This window comes from Ananas comosus, linkage group 16, assembly GCF_001540865.1.
Source record: "Ananas comosus cultivar F153 linkage group 16, ASM154086v1, whole genome shotgun sequence".
Taxonomy (NCBI): Eukaryota; Viridiplantae; Streptophyta; class Magnoliopsida; order Poales; family Bromeliaceae; genus Ananas; species Ananas comosus.
This window is the reverse complement of record NC_033636.1, coordinates 2654190-2672721: the sequence shown is the minus strand read 5'-3', so window position 1 is coordinate 2672721 and position 18532 is coordinate 2654190. Positions and strand designations below refer to the sequence as shown.

The window sequence follows — 18532 nt, the reverse complement described above, 5'->3', positions numbered from 1 at the left end:
TACTCTAAAAGCTTAAACTGTTAGAGAACGGTGTTTAAATATTTTTATATTTAACACCCTTTTTACAAAACTACTTGGTATAACTTAAACTTTACAAACTGCTGCATGTTGATGGATGATTTGGCGGGAAAGGAACCATGTGAATTTTAAGAAAGCAATCTTTTGACTCTTTAGAGGCCGTTAGACAAGTATATAATGAAGTGGGAAATGAATATGCTGAATTTTCCTAAACCAAGTGATGAGTTTTGATTTTTGATTTTTGATTGCAATCTCATTGGTTATTTTTTCGCCCTTAACTTTTCTGAGGCTCTCTTTGGAGGCCCGATGCCTCAATTGTCGTAGCTAAATTTATTTACTGAATGGTTGAAGCGGGTAGCGTGCTACCTTTATCTAAAAAAAAAAACTATTTGGTATAATCTATTTAGTTTTACAACTATTTTCACTAGAAGACATTTGTAAGAGTCTTTGACAAGCAAAAATTGTACAGTTGAATAAAGAAATATAAAATTTCATTCTCTAGTAATAAAAAGTATTGAAGCTAGCTTGTGAGTTTGAGACTACTAAAAAGTTACGAGCATAAACTTGAGGGAGATTTGGAATTAATTAATTATTCTATTGTTTGAGCAATGGATATTGATTTAAATATATTAATTAAATTAATTAATTAATAATTTAATATTATAATTATAATTAAATTTAGGCTTTAATTAATCTTATTCTTATTTAGAAACAAGCTTGTTGTAGGAAAAATGGTGGAACAACAATTTAAGTCTTATACCTGCTTATTTTAGGGATCCGAAAACTACTGTTCTCGGGTACACAAATTTTTATTTGGGAACAAAGGGGGAACAAGGATTTATTCCCCCTTCCCCTTATTCTCGAACCAAGCATTGTCTTAGGAGGACGGAGGTTTTCGCCCTCCTAAGTTATTTTAGATGATAGAAATTTTGAATCGATTATCTGAACCGTTAAGGTTAATTTAGAGTATTTAAAGTGTCTAAAAACTAAATTTTATGAATTTAAAAACTATTTACGTAGACAGTATAAATACTTTAGATTAAATTTAACCGTCCCGATTATTTATTCGGAATTCCTATTATTTAAAATGATTTAGAAAAATGAAGGCCTCCATTAGGGATGTCAACGGGTCGGGTTTGGGTCGGGTTTTTAAAAACCCGAACCCGAACCCGAAAACCAAATTAAAATCCGTACCCGGACCCGAACCCGGCGGGTTTTAAAAATTCATACCCATATCCATACCCGACCAAAAACCCGAAACCCGAACCCGGACTCGAACCCGAACCCAAACCCGATGGATTTTAAAAATCTATATCGTTGAATGAAGATCTAAGGGATAAAAATTATTAAATATTTTATACATTATATAAATAAATAAAAATAAATTTATGTATATATATAATTTATTCGGGTTCGGGTCGGGTTCGGGTTCGGGTCGGGTAAATACAAAATTCATACCCGTATCCATATCCGTCGGGTTTTTATTTTTTATACCCATAACCGAATCCATACCCGTTTAGCTCGGATAAACTTGCTCCGTTCGGGTTCGGGTTCGGGTAATATTTCGGGTATCCATACCCATTGACATCCCTAGCCTCCATCTTTCTAAAAAGAATAGTAGCTGCACTCGGGGAGAGTCTCTCATATTTTCTAAAAAGGCATTTGGTGATTTAGTGTAGACTACATTTGTACCCTTGCATGTGATACATAGGCATGTTTGTATTGTCTAATTATATAACATAACATACAGTGAAAAATATTAAAAAAATAATTTCTTTTTATCAATTAGTTATAATTTAGAAGCAGGAAAAAAAAAAAAAAGAGAATACTTTACATAATATTTTAGCCGAAAAAAAATAATTCCCATCCTTATATACACAAGGGTACGTAAAAATAGTATCACAAGTTTACGAGAAAAAATAAATTTCTTTTTTTTTCTTGTGGCTACTATTATTTTTGAGAAAAAAGCTGCATTTTGCTCGTTAATTTTGTTCGTAAAAAAATAAATTAGCTAAAAATATAAAACATGATTAGACTTCGAATTTTAGATCTTGATTGTCAATCATTAAATTCTTTACCGTTTGCCTTAAAATTCTTTTTTTTAGTATAAATTATGTATGACTAAGAATAACTGATAGTACCAAATCATAACAATTCGTTTGCAATTTAAATATAAGATTCGTTTTGCCTTCTATTATTTAATTTTTCTTTCATCAAAAAGTTTTATATGAAATGGAATGGCAAATTAATTTTTTTTTAAAAAAAGTTACATGGTGATAAAGTGAAAAATTTTGGGAGAATAAAGTGCAATTTTTTAAGCTAACGGATGGCAAAGTGAAAACGAGCTAAACCATAGAAGGATAAAGTAAAATTTTTTAAACTATAAATGACAAGGTGAAATTGAGCTAAACTAGAAGGGGGTAATTTTGAAGTTTAACATGTGGTATGCTGCTATACTGATGAAGGCCTTCGTGCTACTAAGTTGCTTTCAGTGATACTGCTTCCAAATTGACGATTACCTCTGTTAAACTTAATCTACACTATTGAAAGTATTTGAAAACTAAATTTTATAATTTTTCGACATTATTTGGCTAGTGATCAAAATGTCTTAAAATTGATAATTTTAACGATTAATGTGATGCATTTGTGAATTTAACGGTGTAAAACAATCAAAATCTAATGAAAGTTGTAGAAAAAAACTCTTTTCACTATTTAGAATAAGGTCAATACCTTTGGTCTTAAATTCAAGTCTTTTATTATCATTTTTTATGAATTTTTTTATTTTTAGTCGTTCATTTTTAGATTACTTGCTTGGTAGGTAAATGATGTCGAAAAGTTATAAAATTTAGTTTCAAATACTTTCAATAATATAGATCAAGTTTAACGGAGCCGATCGTCGATTTAGAAGTCGTATCATTGAAAATAACTTGGTAGTATGGAGGCTTCCGTGCTACAGATGGTATAGCAACTACGGACTCGTTTAACCTTATGATTTTCTTGTTATTATTTATGTTTATATTAATAGAAATTTAACCAATCAGAAAGATACACATGAGGATACATGTATTTTGAGGAGAGGAGGGATTGCACTACGATTCTCTATTAATAGGTACCGTTTGGTTTGGGTATAGGCAAGAACTAGTTATTACAGGTATAGATACAAGTATAGGGATAAGAAAAATAGTGTTTGGATGAAAATTAGGTTGTTTTCGGGGATAAGAAAAATAGCGTTTGAATAGATAATATAGAATAAGAAAAATATTAGGTAGTTTTATATAGAAAATGTAGGTGTAAGTGGGGATAGTTATAACCGGTTATTATAGGTAACCGAGAACTACTGTTCTCGGATAAAAAATTAGCGTTTGGGTATAAAGGGGGGATAAGGGCCTATTCCTATCCCTATCCCCTAACCAAACAGTGAAACCTCTCTGGCGAGTTGAATTCGATATTAGACATTCAAAATAACTTTATAAATTATTTCAAATTATCTTTATTGTCACTTCTAATAGAGGAGAAAAAATATTGGTGCAACTTTCCATTGCTTCATACTTTAAATCAATTAATGCAATTTTTAATTTCAATTTTGAAAATCAATTCTAAGCTCTTTGATTGCAGTAACAAATTATGTAGCCATTTTGGGTAATTGAGCTAGAATACTTTTAGAAGCACCAACCACTTGGTGTTTTTAAGTTTCTAACCCTTGAATCTACTCATTGATTACTAATAGCACTTGAATCAAATACTATTCCACCTAACATCATCTGCCACTACCTACCACCATCATCACAACCCTATATCTCTCTATTCAATGACTAAAAGGGACTTTTTTATAAAATGACCTTCCAGAAATTCGAATTTGGCAAAATGACCTTACTAAAATTTTATTTGTAAAACTAACCCTTCTTTCGCCACGTGGGCGCTACGTCAGGAATTCCTGAAAAAGACGGTGAATTGTTCACCGTCTTTATAATATTTGTTGTGAAGGCGGTGAATGATTCACGGCCTTTGGTGCAAATCCCTATTCTGATGCGCAAATTTTTTCAAGTCTAGGGTATGGTGTCCTTGATAAGACGGCGAATCGTTCACCGTCTTCATAAGGCGGATAGGAAAGAGGGGTTTTGCACTGAAGGCGGTGAACGATTCACCGTCTTTGTGAGAAATCCTGATGTGGCGCCCACGTGGCGAAAAGAGGATTAGTTTTACAAATAAAATTTTAGTAGGATTATTTTGCCAATTTTGAATTTCTGGAGGATCATTTTATAAAAAAGCCCGACTAAAAACTCAAAAGCATCAACCCCTGGAGTATTCTAGCTCAACTCCTATTTTGGGCATATGTCTGTTACATAATTTATGAAGCTTTAAAATACAAAGAAATTTATTTTTTCTATTCCAACCCATAGGACTTGTATAATTTTTTTTAAGTATTTAGAAATTTGCAAATTCTGTTTGCTTTTTCATAAATCTAATCAAATTGCCCTTTTTTTTGTGTATAGATTTTCATATTCCCATGACAAATGACCCTCAACAAAAGTGACAAATCGTCTACTTTCCTCTTAATCTACATAAATTGTTATTTCCAAAGTGTAAGAATGTATTACCCTCCTAAATAATGCGATAAAAATATAAATAATACAACATAAGAATAAATGATGCAACATGCTTTTTTTTTTACCTTATCTTAACGACTATCTGAAATACATAATTTTATGTATAAAACTATGTTATGCGGGAGTCGGTGGCCGCCCCACATCACTGCAAAGCGCGGCCACCCAAAAAAAAAAATAAAAGAATAAGAACAAGAACAAAAAAAAAAAAATAATTGAAGAAATAAAATAAATAAAATATATATATATACACTACACCTTTTATGCTTGTGTTGCATCATATATATATATAACTTTATTGTACTAAGATAAAAGAGTATTGTACTTTTCTACTCTCTTTACTATTGTTTGAATGAGTAATATACTTCTTTAAAAGTATTCAGAAAATTTATTATAATATTTATAATTTTATTGTATGATTCAGAATATATTGATTCATTTGATAAAAATAAATAGTATAATATATTATTAAATACCGAAATATACTTTATAATTTAAAATTTTATTATGAAAAAAATATTATATTTTATAGTAAATTTAAAATCTCAATAAAATTTTAATAAATATCCTGTTCCATCCAATGCAGTGTTAATTAAGAACAATACTTCACAATTTTGTTGTACCAATAAGGATAGTGTTTTCTCGATGTACAGCCGTTTCGATTTGACTTCTCTAACTTTCCAGCCGGTTTTGTCTTTACCGGATTTTTAAATTAAAAAAAAAAACCCAGTTTTCCCCTTGCAGAAATTTTTTAAACAGGATAAACTTCAAATACTCCCACATGATTTTGCAGTTTTTCAGTTTAGTATCCTTTGGCTTAAAGTGTATTAAGTTAGCGCCTGTGGTTTCGCACTTTCTCACTTTAGGATTCTGTGATTTAAAGTGTATCAAGTTAGTATGTCGTGGTTTTATTTTTTTCTTTTTATTATTCATTTTACTAATTTTTTTCGTTAAATCAGTCATAAAGTTAAAACGTAAAGTGTACTAAAGTGAACATTTGATAAACCTAGGTAGGGTATCTGAAGTTTTTGGTATATAATTTAACGAAATATTAACAGAGAAAAAAAATGAGTGACAAAGTTAAAACTAAAGAGTACTAAAGTAAATATGATAACCTTAAATAAGGTATCTAAAGTTTTTTTGTATATAATTTAACGAAATATTAATAAAGGAGCCGACGAAAGGAGAAAAATGAAACCATAGAGTACTAAATTTATGCACTTTAAATCACAAAATATTAAAATAAAAAGTGCGAAATTATAAAATATTAAATTAATATATCTCAAAGTAGAGAATATTAAAGTAAAAAAATACGAAAGCACGAGAGTGATTTTTAAAGTTTTTCTAATTTTTTGTTTAAACAAAAATAAAAAAAAAGTTTTCTGCCAAGTGCCAACACACACTGCCAAAAAGCTTCCCCGGGCCCATAGTGCCAACCTCCCCTCTCCTCTCTCTCTCCTCTCTCCTCTCCCTTCTCTTTTCTCTTCTTTTTCTTGTATCGTAGTAAACCCACACTGCCACACAGCTCATTCATAGGGAAACAAATAAATAAATAAATAAATTTTGTCTTTCATTTCTCTTTTAGGAGTGCAAGTAAAGCGAAAAAACATCGAGTTTAGTATGAAGAAGGATGGCTCCTCCCCTGCGGCTGCTGCTGCAAGTTCGCTGGCGATCATGGAGAAGAAGAAGAAGAAGCAGCAGCAGCAGCAGCAGCAGCAGCCGGCCGCCGGCTGCATCGCAGTCTTCCTCGACCTCTTCGCCAAGAAGCGCAAATTCTTCCCCCGCAAACTCCTCCCCCCTCCTCGTATGCAAAATCTCTCCCCCATTCTCCTTCTTCTTCCTCTTCTTCTTCTTCTTCATCTTCTTTCTTCTTCTTGATACACTATTTCCTCCCTCCCAGCTCCCCTCTCGGCGAAAAACTCTGGTGGCGGCGAGAAGCTTCCTGCACCCAAGATGCTCTTGGTATTCTTATCCCTCTACTAATAATATCAAATGCCTAAGTGATGTTTTCTTTGCTATCTTCTTGTTTTTTTTTTTTTTAAAAAAAAAAAATTAATGAGAATGAATCATCAAAGTTTAGATCAAGCACGATGAGAACTCGGGAATGGTGGGGAAGGATGAGGCCGGCGGCGGAATGCGCGCGCCGGGGGTGGTGGCCAGGCTGATGGGCCTCGACGCCGTGCCGGCGCCGGCGGTCAATCGTCAGGCAGCGGAGCCCTCGCGAGAATTGCGGCCTCGGAAGATGCAGAAGAGGGGCCAGTTGTTAGAGAGTTGGTTGGGCCGGAATGAGGCGGCAGCAGCAGCGGCAGTGGCGGCGTCGAGGAGGAGGAGCCAGTGCACGCTTGCGTCGCCCGTGAAGTCCCCGAGATCGCCGATTTCTGGGGGGAGGAACAGAGCTAGGCTGATTGGCGCTGCCGCAAAGATCCTCGAGCCCGGCCTGAGGCCGAGGGCTCGTCCTCCTCCGCCTTCTCTTGCGCGTCTGGAATTCAATGCTGATGATGCCTTGCTGGAGGAATCTGGACCAGCCTCAAATAATAATAGCTCTTTTGCCGGTCGGGTTCGGGGTGGGGCATTGGAGCCAAGGTCAAGTTGTGAGGGGAAAAGAGAGAGTGATTGCGAGAATTTCGCTCTTTCCGATTTGGGTAATTCTCGCTCGTCTCGTGACGGTCCTGGAGATGATCATAAGAAGAAGACGCCGGTGATTGCGAGGGGACTAAATCGAGCATCATCATCATCATCATCACCATCACCTCTTCCTGTTCAGTGTAGCGGAAATGAGCGGGGCTCGTCGCCTATATTGAGTAATCGGAATAGGACGACCTCACCGGTTGCCCGGGCTGGCATAGACGTCACCAAGGACAAAAGCAACGTGCGTATTAATCAGAATAGGAACAAGAACGTCGCTTCGAATTCTGCCCTTAAACAGAACAATATGAAGCAGAACCAATTGCCTTTAGCTGCTGGGGAAGTGGCTCGGCCTGGTTCTACGGTGCACGGTCGGCAGAATAACATTAGAGATGGTATCGCATTGCATGAAGCCAGAGGGCTTAGTTCTGCAAAGAAAAATCTGAATATTTCTAAAGCCCCAATCATAAAGGCTAGAGGAGTTGACAGAATGGATGTAGCCAGGAAAGGGCAGTCGAGTAATAATCTCCACTCTGGAAACACCAGTATAGGAAAACCTAAACTTGGGACGCAACGAAATGCCGAAAAGGATTTGATCAATGGGAAAGAAACAGAGCAGGTTCGAACAAAGCCGGTTGGTCGAAACCCTGCAAGAAGTGAGTCAAGTGACTCATGGAAAGAGGCGGAACTTGGTAATGTTAATGTCGTTGGGAGCCCGGCTTCGTCTATTGTTTCCTTTACATTTAGCTCGCCGATGAAGCATGTTGCTGGGTCCCTTAACAGTTCGGATATAACAAAGAAAAGAGGGGAAATGAAGGAATCTTTACGTTATGCCGTTTTCAGTACTGAATTGATGGACTCAGATGCTTATTCTCAAAGTTCTTCCCATAAAGAAACCACTTTTAGGCATGACGTTTCTTGTAATCTTGTTGAGCAGAAAACTAGAGGAGTCGATTCCTTGGACCGAGGTGATTTAGAGAAACAATCTGACTCCAGTGTAATCGATCGTCTGAATCAGGACCAAAAAAATACATCTGATTGGACAGATAGCCTTATGATGGGCATCAAAAATAAGTTTCAGGTCAGTAGTTCATTCTCTAGTTATTTTGTAGTCTGTCACAATTCTTGTGATGTTATTTTCTAATCCTAGCGGCAGTTAAGTGCTTCTTCTAACAGTACCAAGAGACCTTAACTACTTGTTAATTAAGATGATATGAGTGATACTTGATAGAATGCCTGTTGCTAATATAGCTGCAAGTAGTTGAATCATATTTTAAAATTTACTTCATTTTTTTCCGTTACTAGATTGCATTGTATGTTCAGGGGACTTTGGCACAAGTAGTCAATCAGAAATATTTGATGATAGACATTTTACGTTGGGAAAATGACCAAAATTGTAGTTGGAGATCTGAAAAATAGAATCAAGGTTTGCTTCTTGTGTGCTGGTATATCAATAATGATTCTAGGTAATACAAAACTTGGGAAAAGAACATGGAAGAAAATTGAATTAGGAATTTTTAGCAAAGAAAAAAAAAATGATAACAATGATCAGAAGGTAGCCAAAGATGTTAATGTAAAAATGTATTAATAAACCTAACAGAGCTGTCTGCCGTCTACCTTAACACACCCTTGTATTGTTCGGCTCAATGAAACTTTTAATACATCAAATGATAATTTCATGTCTGATCTGTCAAGTGTTGTAAGATATATCTTGAAATTGTATCGAAACACATAAAAGCCATTATGCCCTTACTTGTCCTTAATAATGTAGGCATTTGATGGATTGTTAAATCTTTTCAGCTATAAAAAATAAATTTGCTCGGTTTTAAGCTTATCCTCATTACATCAACTGAGATAAATGAAAGGCACACATTAATTTGTTATTGCAATACAGGAGGTCGATGGTTAGTATTTGTGGAATCTTAATACTTGTGATTTTTCAAGATAGAAGGTTCCACCTATGAATACAAGGTGATTATCTCAAGGCTTTAAGTGCCAAGGCATGAGGCACATGGTTGGCACAGTATGATGCCATGCTTGCATATGGTAAAGCCTGTGTGCTACTGGCACCATGCCCCTGCACGTATGCACTTTGGCATGGGATTGTCGTGACCTTTTGCCAACAATATATCCTAATTGTTCTCAAATATGTCGTTACCAAATCTGTTGTACTCTGCTGATGGATATTGCTTGCTAATTTAAATTCCTAAAATTACTACAAAATTTCATTAGATTATTAATAAAACTTGAGAAAAACCTAGTTCTCTTAAAAGCTTTAATCCCATTAAAATTACTAAGAAAATGTATGCATGCTTTCAAACGTTCATATACTTATTTGGATTGGTGGAAAACAAGGGTTTGAGGGAAATCAAGATTGCCCCGTGTTGATCTGCAATTTCATGAAATTCAGGTCATTTAGACACAAGTTCTTGCATAATAGAGGCCACAAAACAACTTTGTTGTTGAAAAATTACAAAATAGAGGGTTTCAAGCGTTATTGCAGCATCAAGATTAATACATTTCCAATATGTTGTCGACACAAACGTACAGTTGTCGTGGCCCATGTCTATCGGCACTTAAATCCTTGATTTATCATAATGCAAGAAAAATGATTTAGAGGCCATATATGGTATTTGGTAGTTGATGTCTTTCATGTCTCTTTAACCAAATTGCTACATGACCCTTGAGTCAACAAAATAGAAACATAAGACAAGATATTCATGAATCTAGTTAGGCCCTTAAAAGTTCTGTTTTACTATTTCGTAATCTAGTATTTTTTTGGTGAAACAAAAACCTAAAGCACTTTCTTGATGCTACCATGATTTCTTGGGCATACTAGTTTCTAAGATGGTACAGCAAAAACCTTTGTACTGTGAGTTATCTTTCAATTTAACTTTCATCTCAGATAAGAGCATATGAAAACTGAAGTTGACATCTATGTGCTCAGAATGGCATACGTGGCTTTGTAGCGGCTACAATTCAGGGGGTGCTCTATGTGGGAAATATGTCTTAAATTGTTTTCTTATAAAATTTCCATTGCATTTGAATATTGTGTTTTATACAGAAAACATCTCTTTTCTACATCATCCTTTGTTCTTCCTTTAATTGACACATGTTTTAAACAGTAGTACTTGTGAAACTTTTGTTGGAACTTGTTCTTTTTAATGAACGTACTTATGTTTCACAATATTATTAGGATGCTGCAAAAGAAAGTACTTCTACTGCACTTCCGGCTAGAGATATTGATCATCTTATTGGAGCTTCATTCATGGGTGATGATAACAACGGTTTTTCTGGGTGCTCAAANCGGTACTGTGCCCCTTTCTTGGGGGCACGGTACGGCACGGGGCGGCACTTAAAACCTTGATTAGAAGTATAGAAATATATGCTTATATTATGCAGTTTTCTCGTACTTTGCTTGGACCGAGATGTTTAATGCTCGTGGCTCTTTGATTTTAACATTTCTTCCCGCTTTCTTTTCTCCATGCTCATTATTGCAGAAAGCAAACAGGAATTGGACTTCAAAGGGACCTCATGGAGCAGAAACGAGCTAAAGAACAATCCCGGTTCTGCCAGCAGTATTACAAGAACTCATGGTATTTTCCCATTTGAAGTTGCAATTCAAGAGAGAAGGGTCAGATTTTCGGCAGAAGCAATATCTAATGCTGAGCTGCTATTGGAAAACATTTATTCTTTTGGTTCAGATAGACCAAAAGACTCTTTTGTAGAGTTATTTTTTCGCGAAAAAATGGGATCTATTCTCGGTGCTTTTTACACGAGTTCAAGAAGTGGCTTTAATTTCACAGAGCCTAAAGCAGGAAATCAACTCAGAAATCTTATACTTGAATGTGTTATTGAGTGCCTGGCTTCGATGCATGACTGCTTCTATAACTCAGGTTATAAATCATGGTTGAAACTTATTGGTTTCGTTACCAAGGACAGGCTAGTTAGTGACATCAAGAAGGAAATTAGAGGCTGGAATAATATGGCTGGCTTAGATCGTCTGATTGGTGAGGATCTTGATCACTCAAACGAGATACGGATGGACTTCTCGATTGAGTCATTTCAGGTAGGAATGCGGATTGGAGACGACATACTTCAGCTACTAATTGATGAAATAGCAATGGATGTTTATTAGGTAATGAATCGTGGTATATACGGCTTTGGAGATTTACGGTTTTGCACACATTTTAATGTTTCGTATCCTACCCTACAATGATCAAGCATCGAAGAGTGTAGTATTATGTAGAAAAATGGTTGGATTTGTAGAGGAGAGACCTTGGGGGCCTCGGGGTTCTCTTTTTTCCTTTTTTGGCCGTTTTGGAAGAGAAGTTGAATATCAACTGCATGCACCGAATTTCGTAATTTTCAGTGGAACGCGGTCCATGCTTTTTTGACTGGAGTGTTGGTGTGTATGTTGCATGTGCTTCGAGTACAAAGATATGTGATGTTTGATTCAATTGTTTTTGTAATGTTGATGTGTATAAGCTGATTGTAATTTTGTTTTTGTATGAGGTTGGATTGGATTCTGCTGTAGTGTAACATTTGAAGAATTTCTTTAGGAAAATTCAAACCCCTTGTTTGTGAGTATTATATGAACATACAAAAAAAGGAACATTTTTTTCTTCTAGCACTGCTGTGAGGATGACAATCAGTTTGCTACAGGGGTGGTGAAAAATTATTGTCTGCACCTGCTGTACGTGTAACACTTTATAGACCACATTTGATATTTGACAATCGCTGTTTGAAAAGCAAAATCTAGTTCGAAGGATGTGATCTACATACGTACGAAACCTTTGTATAATTAATCATGTATTTTCAAAACTGATTACTAAAGTGTCTAATAGATCAAAACTACAATGTATGATCTACATTGTTTGATTATAACAAATCGGTGCATAAAATGTTACGTACTTGACTCTAACGCAATCCGTCTATGATGAGATTTCATTGAGACGAGGATGGCATCGAGGATGATGGGTCTCAATTAACACACAATCCAAAAGAATTGCGTCATTCGGATAATCATGACATGATTAAGAGGATAAGAAGGAAACAGTAAGGATTGAAGAATTGGAGAGAGAGAAGAGAGAGAAAGAACTAGGGTTGAGTAGGAGAGGAGGAGATGAAAGGAGGAGATGAGAACTAGGGTCTGTCTGAAGCCTTAGCCTACTCAGCGCTTCATCTCCCCTTTCTTGACCCCCTCGTGCTCCGGTCGCCTGGGGAGGCTCCTCTCAACCTCTTGATCTCCCTGGCCAACCTACTCCAGATCTAAAGCCTCAATAAGGAAAAGCTAAGCCCCTTTTCTCCTTTCTTTATTGAATCCCTTACTCACTCTACTCCTACTTATATTTCTAATCTTCCTCTTCCTATCTAGGTAGATGTAACAATCCCCCCTACTTAATTTGATCCTTGTCCTCAAGGATCAAAATAAGGAAAGTGACGCTTAAGAATCCAATAAACCTCCCATGTAGCGTGCTCCGCGGAAGATTTACCCACTTTACCAACACCTTGGTCGTGGCCTTGTCCCCGCCCTTACCATTCTCCTCTTCAAGATCTTCTCAGGCTCTACCAGTAGCTCACCATCCTCACCTATAGTTGGTACTCTCGGGGAGGCCAGGACTGCTGTTGGAGGACTTTTCTTTAAAAGGGAAACATGGAACACCGAGTGAACTCTCAATCCTTTAGATAACTACAATTTATAACAGACTAACCCTGTAACATACTGGACCTTTGCAAATTGCGAGGTTCGAGTGTGCGAGCTGTGTTTCGCGTTTTTTTAGATTTTCTGGTGGGTTGTTGACAGTGTTCCGACCTATGGCTCGTATCCCGAGAAATGAGGTTTTTAAAGTAGTGCTAAGGTCACCAAAGTGGAGGACTTAGGCTGCTCTCGGGTTGCACTTTGCAGAGCTGTGTACCGGTACACCTTTGATGGTTGTACCAGAACAGAAAGTGTACCGGTACACCTTGATGGTTGTACCGGTACAGATAAGCTTTTCTGCCAACCCGAGGCTCGGGTTTGAGTGTTCGGGGGATTTGAACCGGTACACTTTTTCGTGTACCGGTACACTTTGACAGATTTCGAACTGGCATAGTTGGGGGGTGTTATTGCTATTGTTGCTTCTCTATATTAGTCCCCACGCCCCTTAGAGCTTCCCCTGAGCTGAGAAACAGGGAAGGCGAGGTAGGGAGCCCTCCACTTCTTCTCCATTGATTTTCCTTGCTTTTTGCTTGAATTTTTAGAGATTAAACTTCTCCTTTTGCTCCTTTTATGCTATTGGTGGCATTTCCACCATGGGAGAAGGCTTGAAGCTTGGAGTTGAGCTTGTTGGAGGAGAGATCTTCAACCCTACTAGAATTTGAGCCTTGTTTGAAGCTTCTCTTGAGGTTAGTAACATGATTCTACTTCTTGATTCATGTTTTGATGGTTTTTTTGAGATAAAACTCTAGAATGAAAACTTAGGGTTGATTTTGGGGATTTTGGATTTAGGGTTTTTGGAGCTCGATCTCTTGGATTAGAACCTTCATCTAGGTTGGTTTGGAGGGGTTCTTGCTCTTATTTGAAGATTGAGAGAGATTTTCTACTCTATCGGTGAGTTTTCGCCCTTTTCTCGAGACGGTTAATGTTCTCTTCTTTGGATGTTCGTTCCTTGTGTTGAACTCCTCTAGAATTTCCTTTAGAGAGCTAGGAGGCTAGTGGACATCTCCTTTTGCGCGAACGAAGGGTTCCGAGGAGCGCTTGGTGGGTTTGACCTCATCAAAAATGAGAAAAATCTCGTTTATGTTGATTTAAGTTTTGTAAAATAAAAAATCATGCACTTTCATGCTAGGTGCATTATTTATGAATTTTAGAATGCTTAAAATGCTTATGTTATATACAATACATTTTTGGACCTCTATGTAGTAGAGAGTTTGCATGTGGGACTTATGCATGTGTTTAGCATTCTATATGTGGCTTGAGACTACATTTCATATAGTGGAAATGACAAGTGTAAAATGCTCTTGGGCATAAATCTCATATTAGATATAGGAGAAAACTTAATGCCATAAAGAGGCATTAGACTTGAATGATGTATAAATTAGTGAGTTACTGTCATAAAGAGACATAGAGCTAGAGTTATGTGAACCTAGTGAACTAGTGCCATAAAGAGGCATTGAATATGGATTGAGCTTGGGCATAGCAATATTCTAATGTCATAAAGAGGCATTAGATCTAGTGAATGTTGGAACTTCACACTGAGACATAGAACTAGACCGATGGGTTGCTAGTGACTATTACCATGTTAGAAACATGATGACCGGATCCTTGAGATGATGACTTTGCTTGCTTGCCATTTGTGCTCATTCGCACATGCTTGTGAGGGTCGCTCCCTACAAGCCGGCACTCCGGAATTAGCCTACGCGACTTATACTCGCTCGTGCGGTATCGAGAAGCCTACGGGGGTCGGGAGGGATAGACTCATTCCTAGAGTGGGAATGTTGGGGCTACCACCGACACTTAGGCGGCACAAGCCGGACTACCTTGTGTAGGTCCTTAATTAGAAATGAAAATCGACATGGAGTCATATAAGTAATAATCACTACTAGACAGTTCATAGTAGTTGGATTTACTGGGCATTTGGACATGTAGTGTACTTGATAGTATTGCTTATTACATTATAGCATACTTGTTTGCCATGTTGGAGCATCCTAGTCATGTAGTGACATATTGGACCATGATAGAATAGATGTACACCATGTTGACATAATGTATATTTATGGCATTGTAGATTAGCATATCATTACATGCTTTACATATTCGCAGCTTACTAGTAGTTCTTTTATCTACTGCTTTTGGGCCTAGTGGTGCATTGTGCTTAGGTTAGTAATTGCCCATTGGGAACTATAAATTATAATTCTCACGCCCCCTGTTTTATATTTTCTTTCAGAGCCTTCCATCCTGGGAGAGGTTGGGACCGCGGCAAGGGTGTCGCATCGAGCTAGCGAGCAAGGGAGTCTTGCTAGGTGGATCATTTTCTCCTTTTATTTTTGTTGGAGAGAATGAGAGTGGTTGTACCCTACTTAGATACTATCATTTTGGATATTGCAGTACTTGCATCTGAGGCAGTTTGATGTATTGCGCTATGTTTTATCCTGATTGTTTATGTTCTCTTTCATCCTACTTGTTGTTAGAATTTAGCTGCTACTTGCTCTGATATCTCTAGATATTTGTTTATTCTGATTATTTATATCGCTTTGTTGTAGACGCCTTATATGTGCAGGCATAAGGCAGGTCTGGACACGCGCCGGGCGGGCCTCCGCGGGTCCTGGGGCGTGACAGATTAATTTGGTATCAGAGCGTAGGGTTGAGTCTTAAAGGACCTAGCAAACCTTAGGCCGGTTGGACTATAGGAAATAGGATCGTGAGAGACGAGGTCTACTTGATTTGTAAGCGAAAGTATCATGATTGGGTATCTTGAATAACTCTAAAAAGTTGGAGTTTAATCGGAGTGTATAGCTTCTAACTTCGCGGAGGGTTACGTTGGCGGCCGACAACGTAACATCGGGAGTTAGTAGTAAAGGACACTTCATTACTTTCGCATGATTTTGGGTATTTGTTGCTTGAGCGGGGTTACGATAGCGTGGGTTTTACTAACTTGCGTTTTTATGATGTTGTAGTGATAATGCCGATGACACGCTCTCAATCTGCCGGAGCGGATAATGCGGCACACGCTTAGGAGGTCGAGACCTCCGCTACCTCTGGATCCGGCGAAGTCCGTGAGTTGAGGAGCCAGTTGGCGGCCCTCATTGACTTGGTCACTTAGTAGGCGGCGGCGGCCCAGCAGCAGGCAGACGCGGCGCGCCGGCAGGAGGCACGAATGAAGCGCCTGGAGGACCTACTGTTGCAGCAGGCGGCTGTTAGGGAGGCACAGATTCCTACACCACCCGCGTCGGTAGAGGTGGTTGCACCGAGGGTGTCGTCCCCTGCACTCGACACTTCGCGGATGGCGCCTGCGGCTGCTCCTCGGGAGGAGATGGTCGCGGCACCACCAACTCAGATGCCTTTGGCGGGGGTAGTTTTTCCCGTGATGGTTGAAGGAGCCGAGCGGGATCGACTCATGGATCGCCTCAACGAGTTCAGGAGGTGTAACCCCAGGATTTTCGATGGAAAGAACGTGGACCACTGGATCGTGGAGAAATAGCTCATGCATATGGAGAAACTTTTTCGTGATACCTTCGTGGAGGAGAGGGATAGAGTTTAGCTCGCCACTCATCATCTCGACGGCGAGGCCTATAGTTGGTGGTTGGATATCCAGGATAACCCCAACACCGACCTTGCAGCGATCACTTAGAGGAGGTTCAAGTAACTCCTACTGGAGCATTACTTCCTAGACAGTGTCAAGAGGAAGATGGAGCAGGCCTTGCGCGGTATGCGCCAGGGGGACTGGACCGTGGCCGAGTATGAGAGGGAGTTCTCTCGGCTGTTACACTGTGTGCCCTTCGTGGTGCGGGACGACGAGGACAAGGCCCGCATATTTGAGTGAGGATTGCGGCCCTCGATCTTTCGATTGGTGCAGTCCTCCAACCTGCAGACCTATCGAGATGTGGTGAACGGCGCGCTCATTGTGGAGAGCGATGCGGTGGAGTTGTAGGAGCGTCGCGAGGGCTTGGACAAAGGTAAGGGTAAGAGGCCAGCGGCTGAGGGTGCGAGCTAGACGCACTCTGGGAGGCCACCGAGACATCCGAGGAGCCGGAGCCAGTCGCGAGGACGTGGCTCATTTGCTCAGCGTAGAGGATCTGACCATCGACAGGCTCCGCGCTGCGTGATTTGCAGTGGTCCTCATCAACTACGGCAGTGCCCGCGCTGTCGGGGTAAGTGTTACTTGTGTGGCTAGGAGGGCCACTTCCAGTCGGATTGCCCGAGGGGATCTGTTCGAGCGCCGTCATCAGCATCGGCACCAGCTTCACCGAGTCCCAGCCAGGGGACGCCTTCTGCTCACTACCAGGCCGGGCGGCCACCTGTTCAGAGGCAGATGAAGGGGTCACGACAGGCCCCGAGCGGGTGCATGTATGCGGCCCAGACAGAGGAGGCGGCAACAGCCGAGGATGTGGTTGCAGGTATCACTTTATTAAATGTCATTCGAGTTCGTGCATTATTTGATACCGGTGCATCGCATTCATTCATAGATCGGTTGTTTGCCGAGTTGCATGGCATCCTCTTTGTTTCCTTGTTGCATCTGTGACGTGTTGTTGTCCCCGACCACTCCTTGGATATTAGGGAGTTTTGCCGTAGTTGCCCTCTTCGAGTAGGAGATTAGATCATGTCACGCCCCGGGACCGGCGGAGGCCCTCCCGGTAGCGTGCCCAGACCCGCCATATGTCTACACATATAAGGCGTCTACAATAAAGCGGAAGAAAAGCAAGAAATAGAACAAGTAAAAGAAGGGAAATAACCAGCAACTAATGATATCAGAGCAAAAATAGTTCTAACATCTACACCAAAGTAAAGAGATAAGGATAGACAATAAAGGAAATCATAAGTAGTACAATATCTGTCTCTAGTACAAAAATGGTGGTCTCTATACATATACGGTACAACTCTCAACCTCTCACAAGCATATAACACGAGAGGTAGACCACCTATCGAACGATCCCTCGGTAAGCACGCTAGCCCGAGGCGATACCCTTTCCGCGATCCCTGGCCTCTCCCTGCGTGGAAGGCTCTGAAAAACNGAGAACTATTAAATAATAGTTTCCAGTAGGCAATTACTGACTTCAGTGATATGCGCCTTTAGACCCAAAAGCTGAAAGGGTAAGTACAAGTAAGTATAAGCGATATGAATAATAGCAATTAAACATGAAAGCTTACTACAACATGATATTTCTACTTAGCATGAATTTGCACAAGTAACAAGACTACTGTAACATAAATGTATATGAACATAACTATCATAATGTCCATAAGCTAAATAGTAAAATGCCATTATTTACTATTCTAGTCAATGTCCACTCGGTATACTAAGTGTCACGCCCCGCGACCGCTACCAATTTGGCTCGGCCCGGGCGCGTCGAACAGACGCCGGGCGGACAGGACCTCCCCTATCCGTCCAAGGCTAACCAATAGATCGTGCATAAGAATTTATCCAGGAATCAATTCATAAATACACGATCAAGAAGCACCACCAGTGCTATAAACAAGAGCAAGATACAAGTATAAAAACATATACAAGTACATAAGAGAAAAGAGGCTATCTATTACATTCATTTGATTTACTACATTCAAATACATCTTTTGCATTCTTCCA

General features: G+C 39.1%; 1 protein-coding gene across 1 annotated transcript; it reads left to right on the top strand.

Moving 5' to 3' along the window:
- Positions 6103-11385, top strand: LOC109722584. Its single transcript, XM_020250679.1, has 7 exons — positions 6103-6426; positions 6523-6584; positions 6703-7494; positions 7531-8328; positions 10444-10556; positions 10748-10843; positions 11190-11385. The coding sequence occupies exons 1-7, from the start codon at positions 6243-6245 to the stop codon at positions 11383-11385; spliced, it is 2241 nt and encodes a 746-aa protein (XP_020106268.1). The 5' UTR covers positions 6103-6242.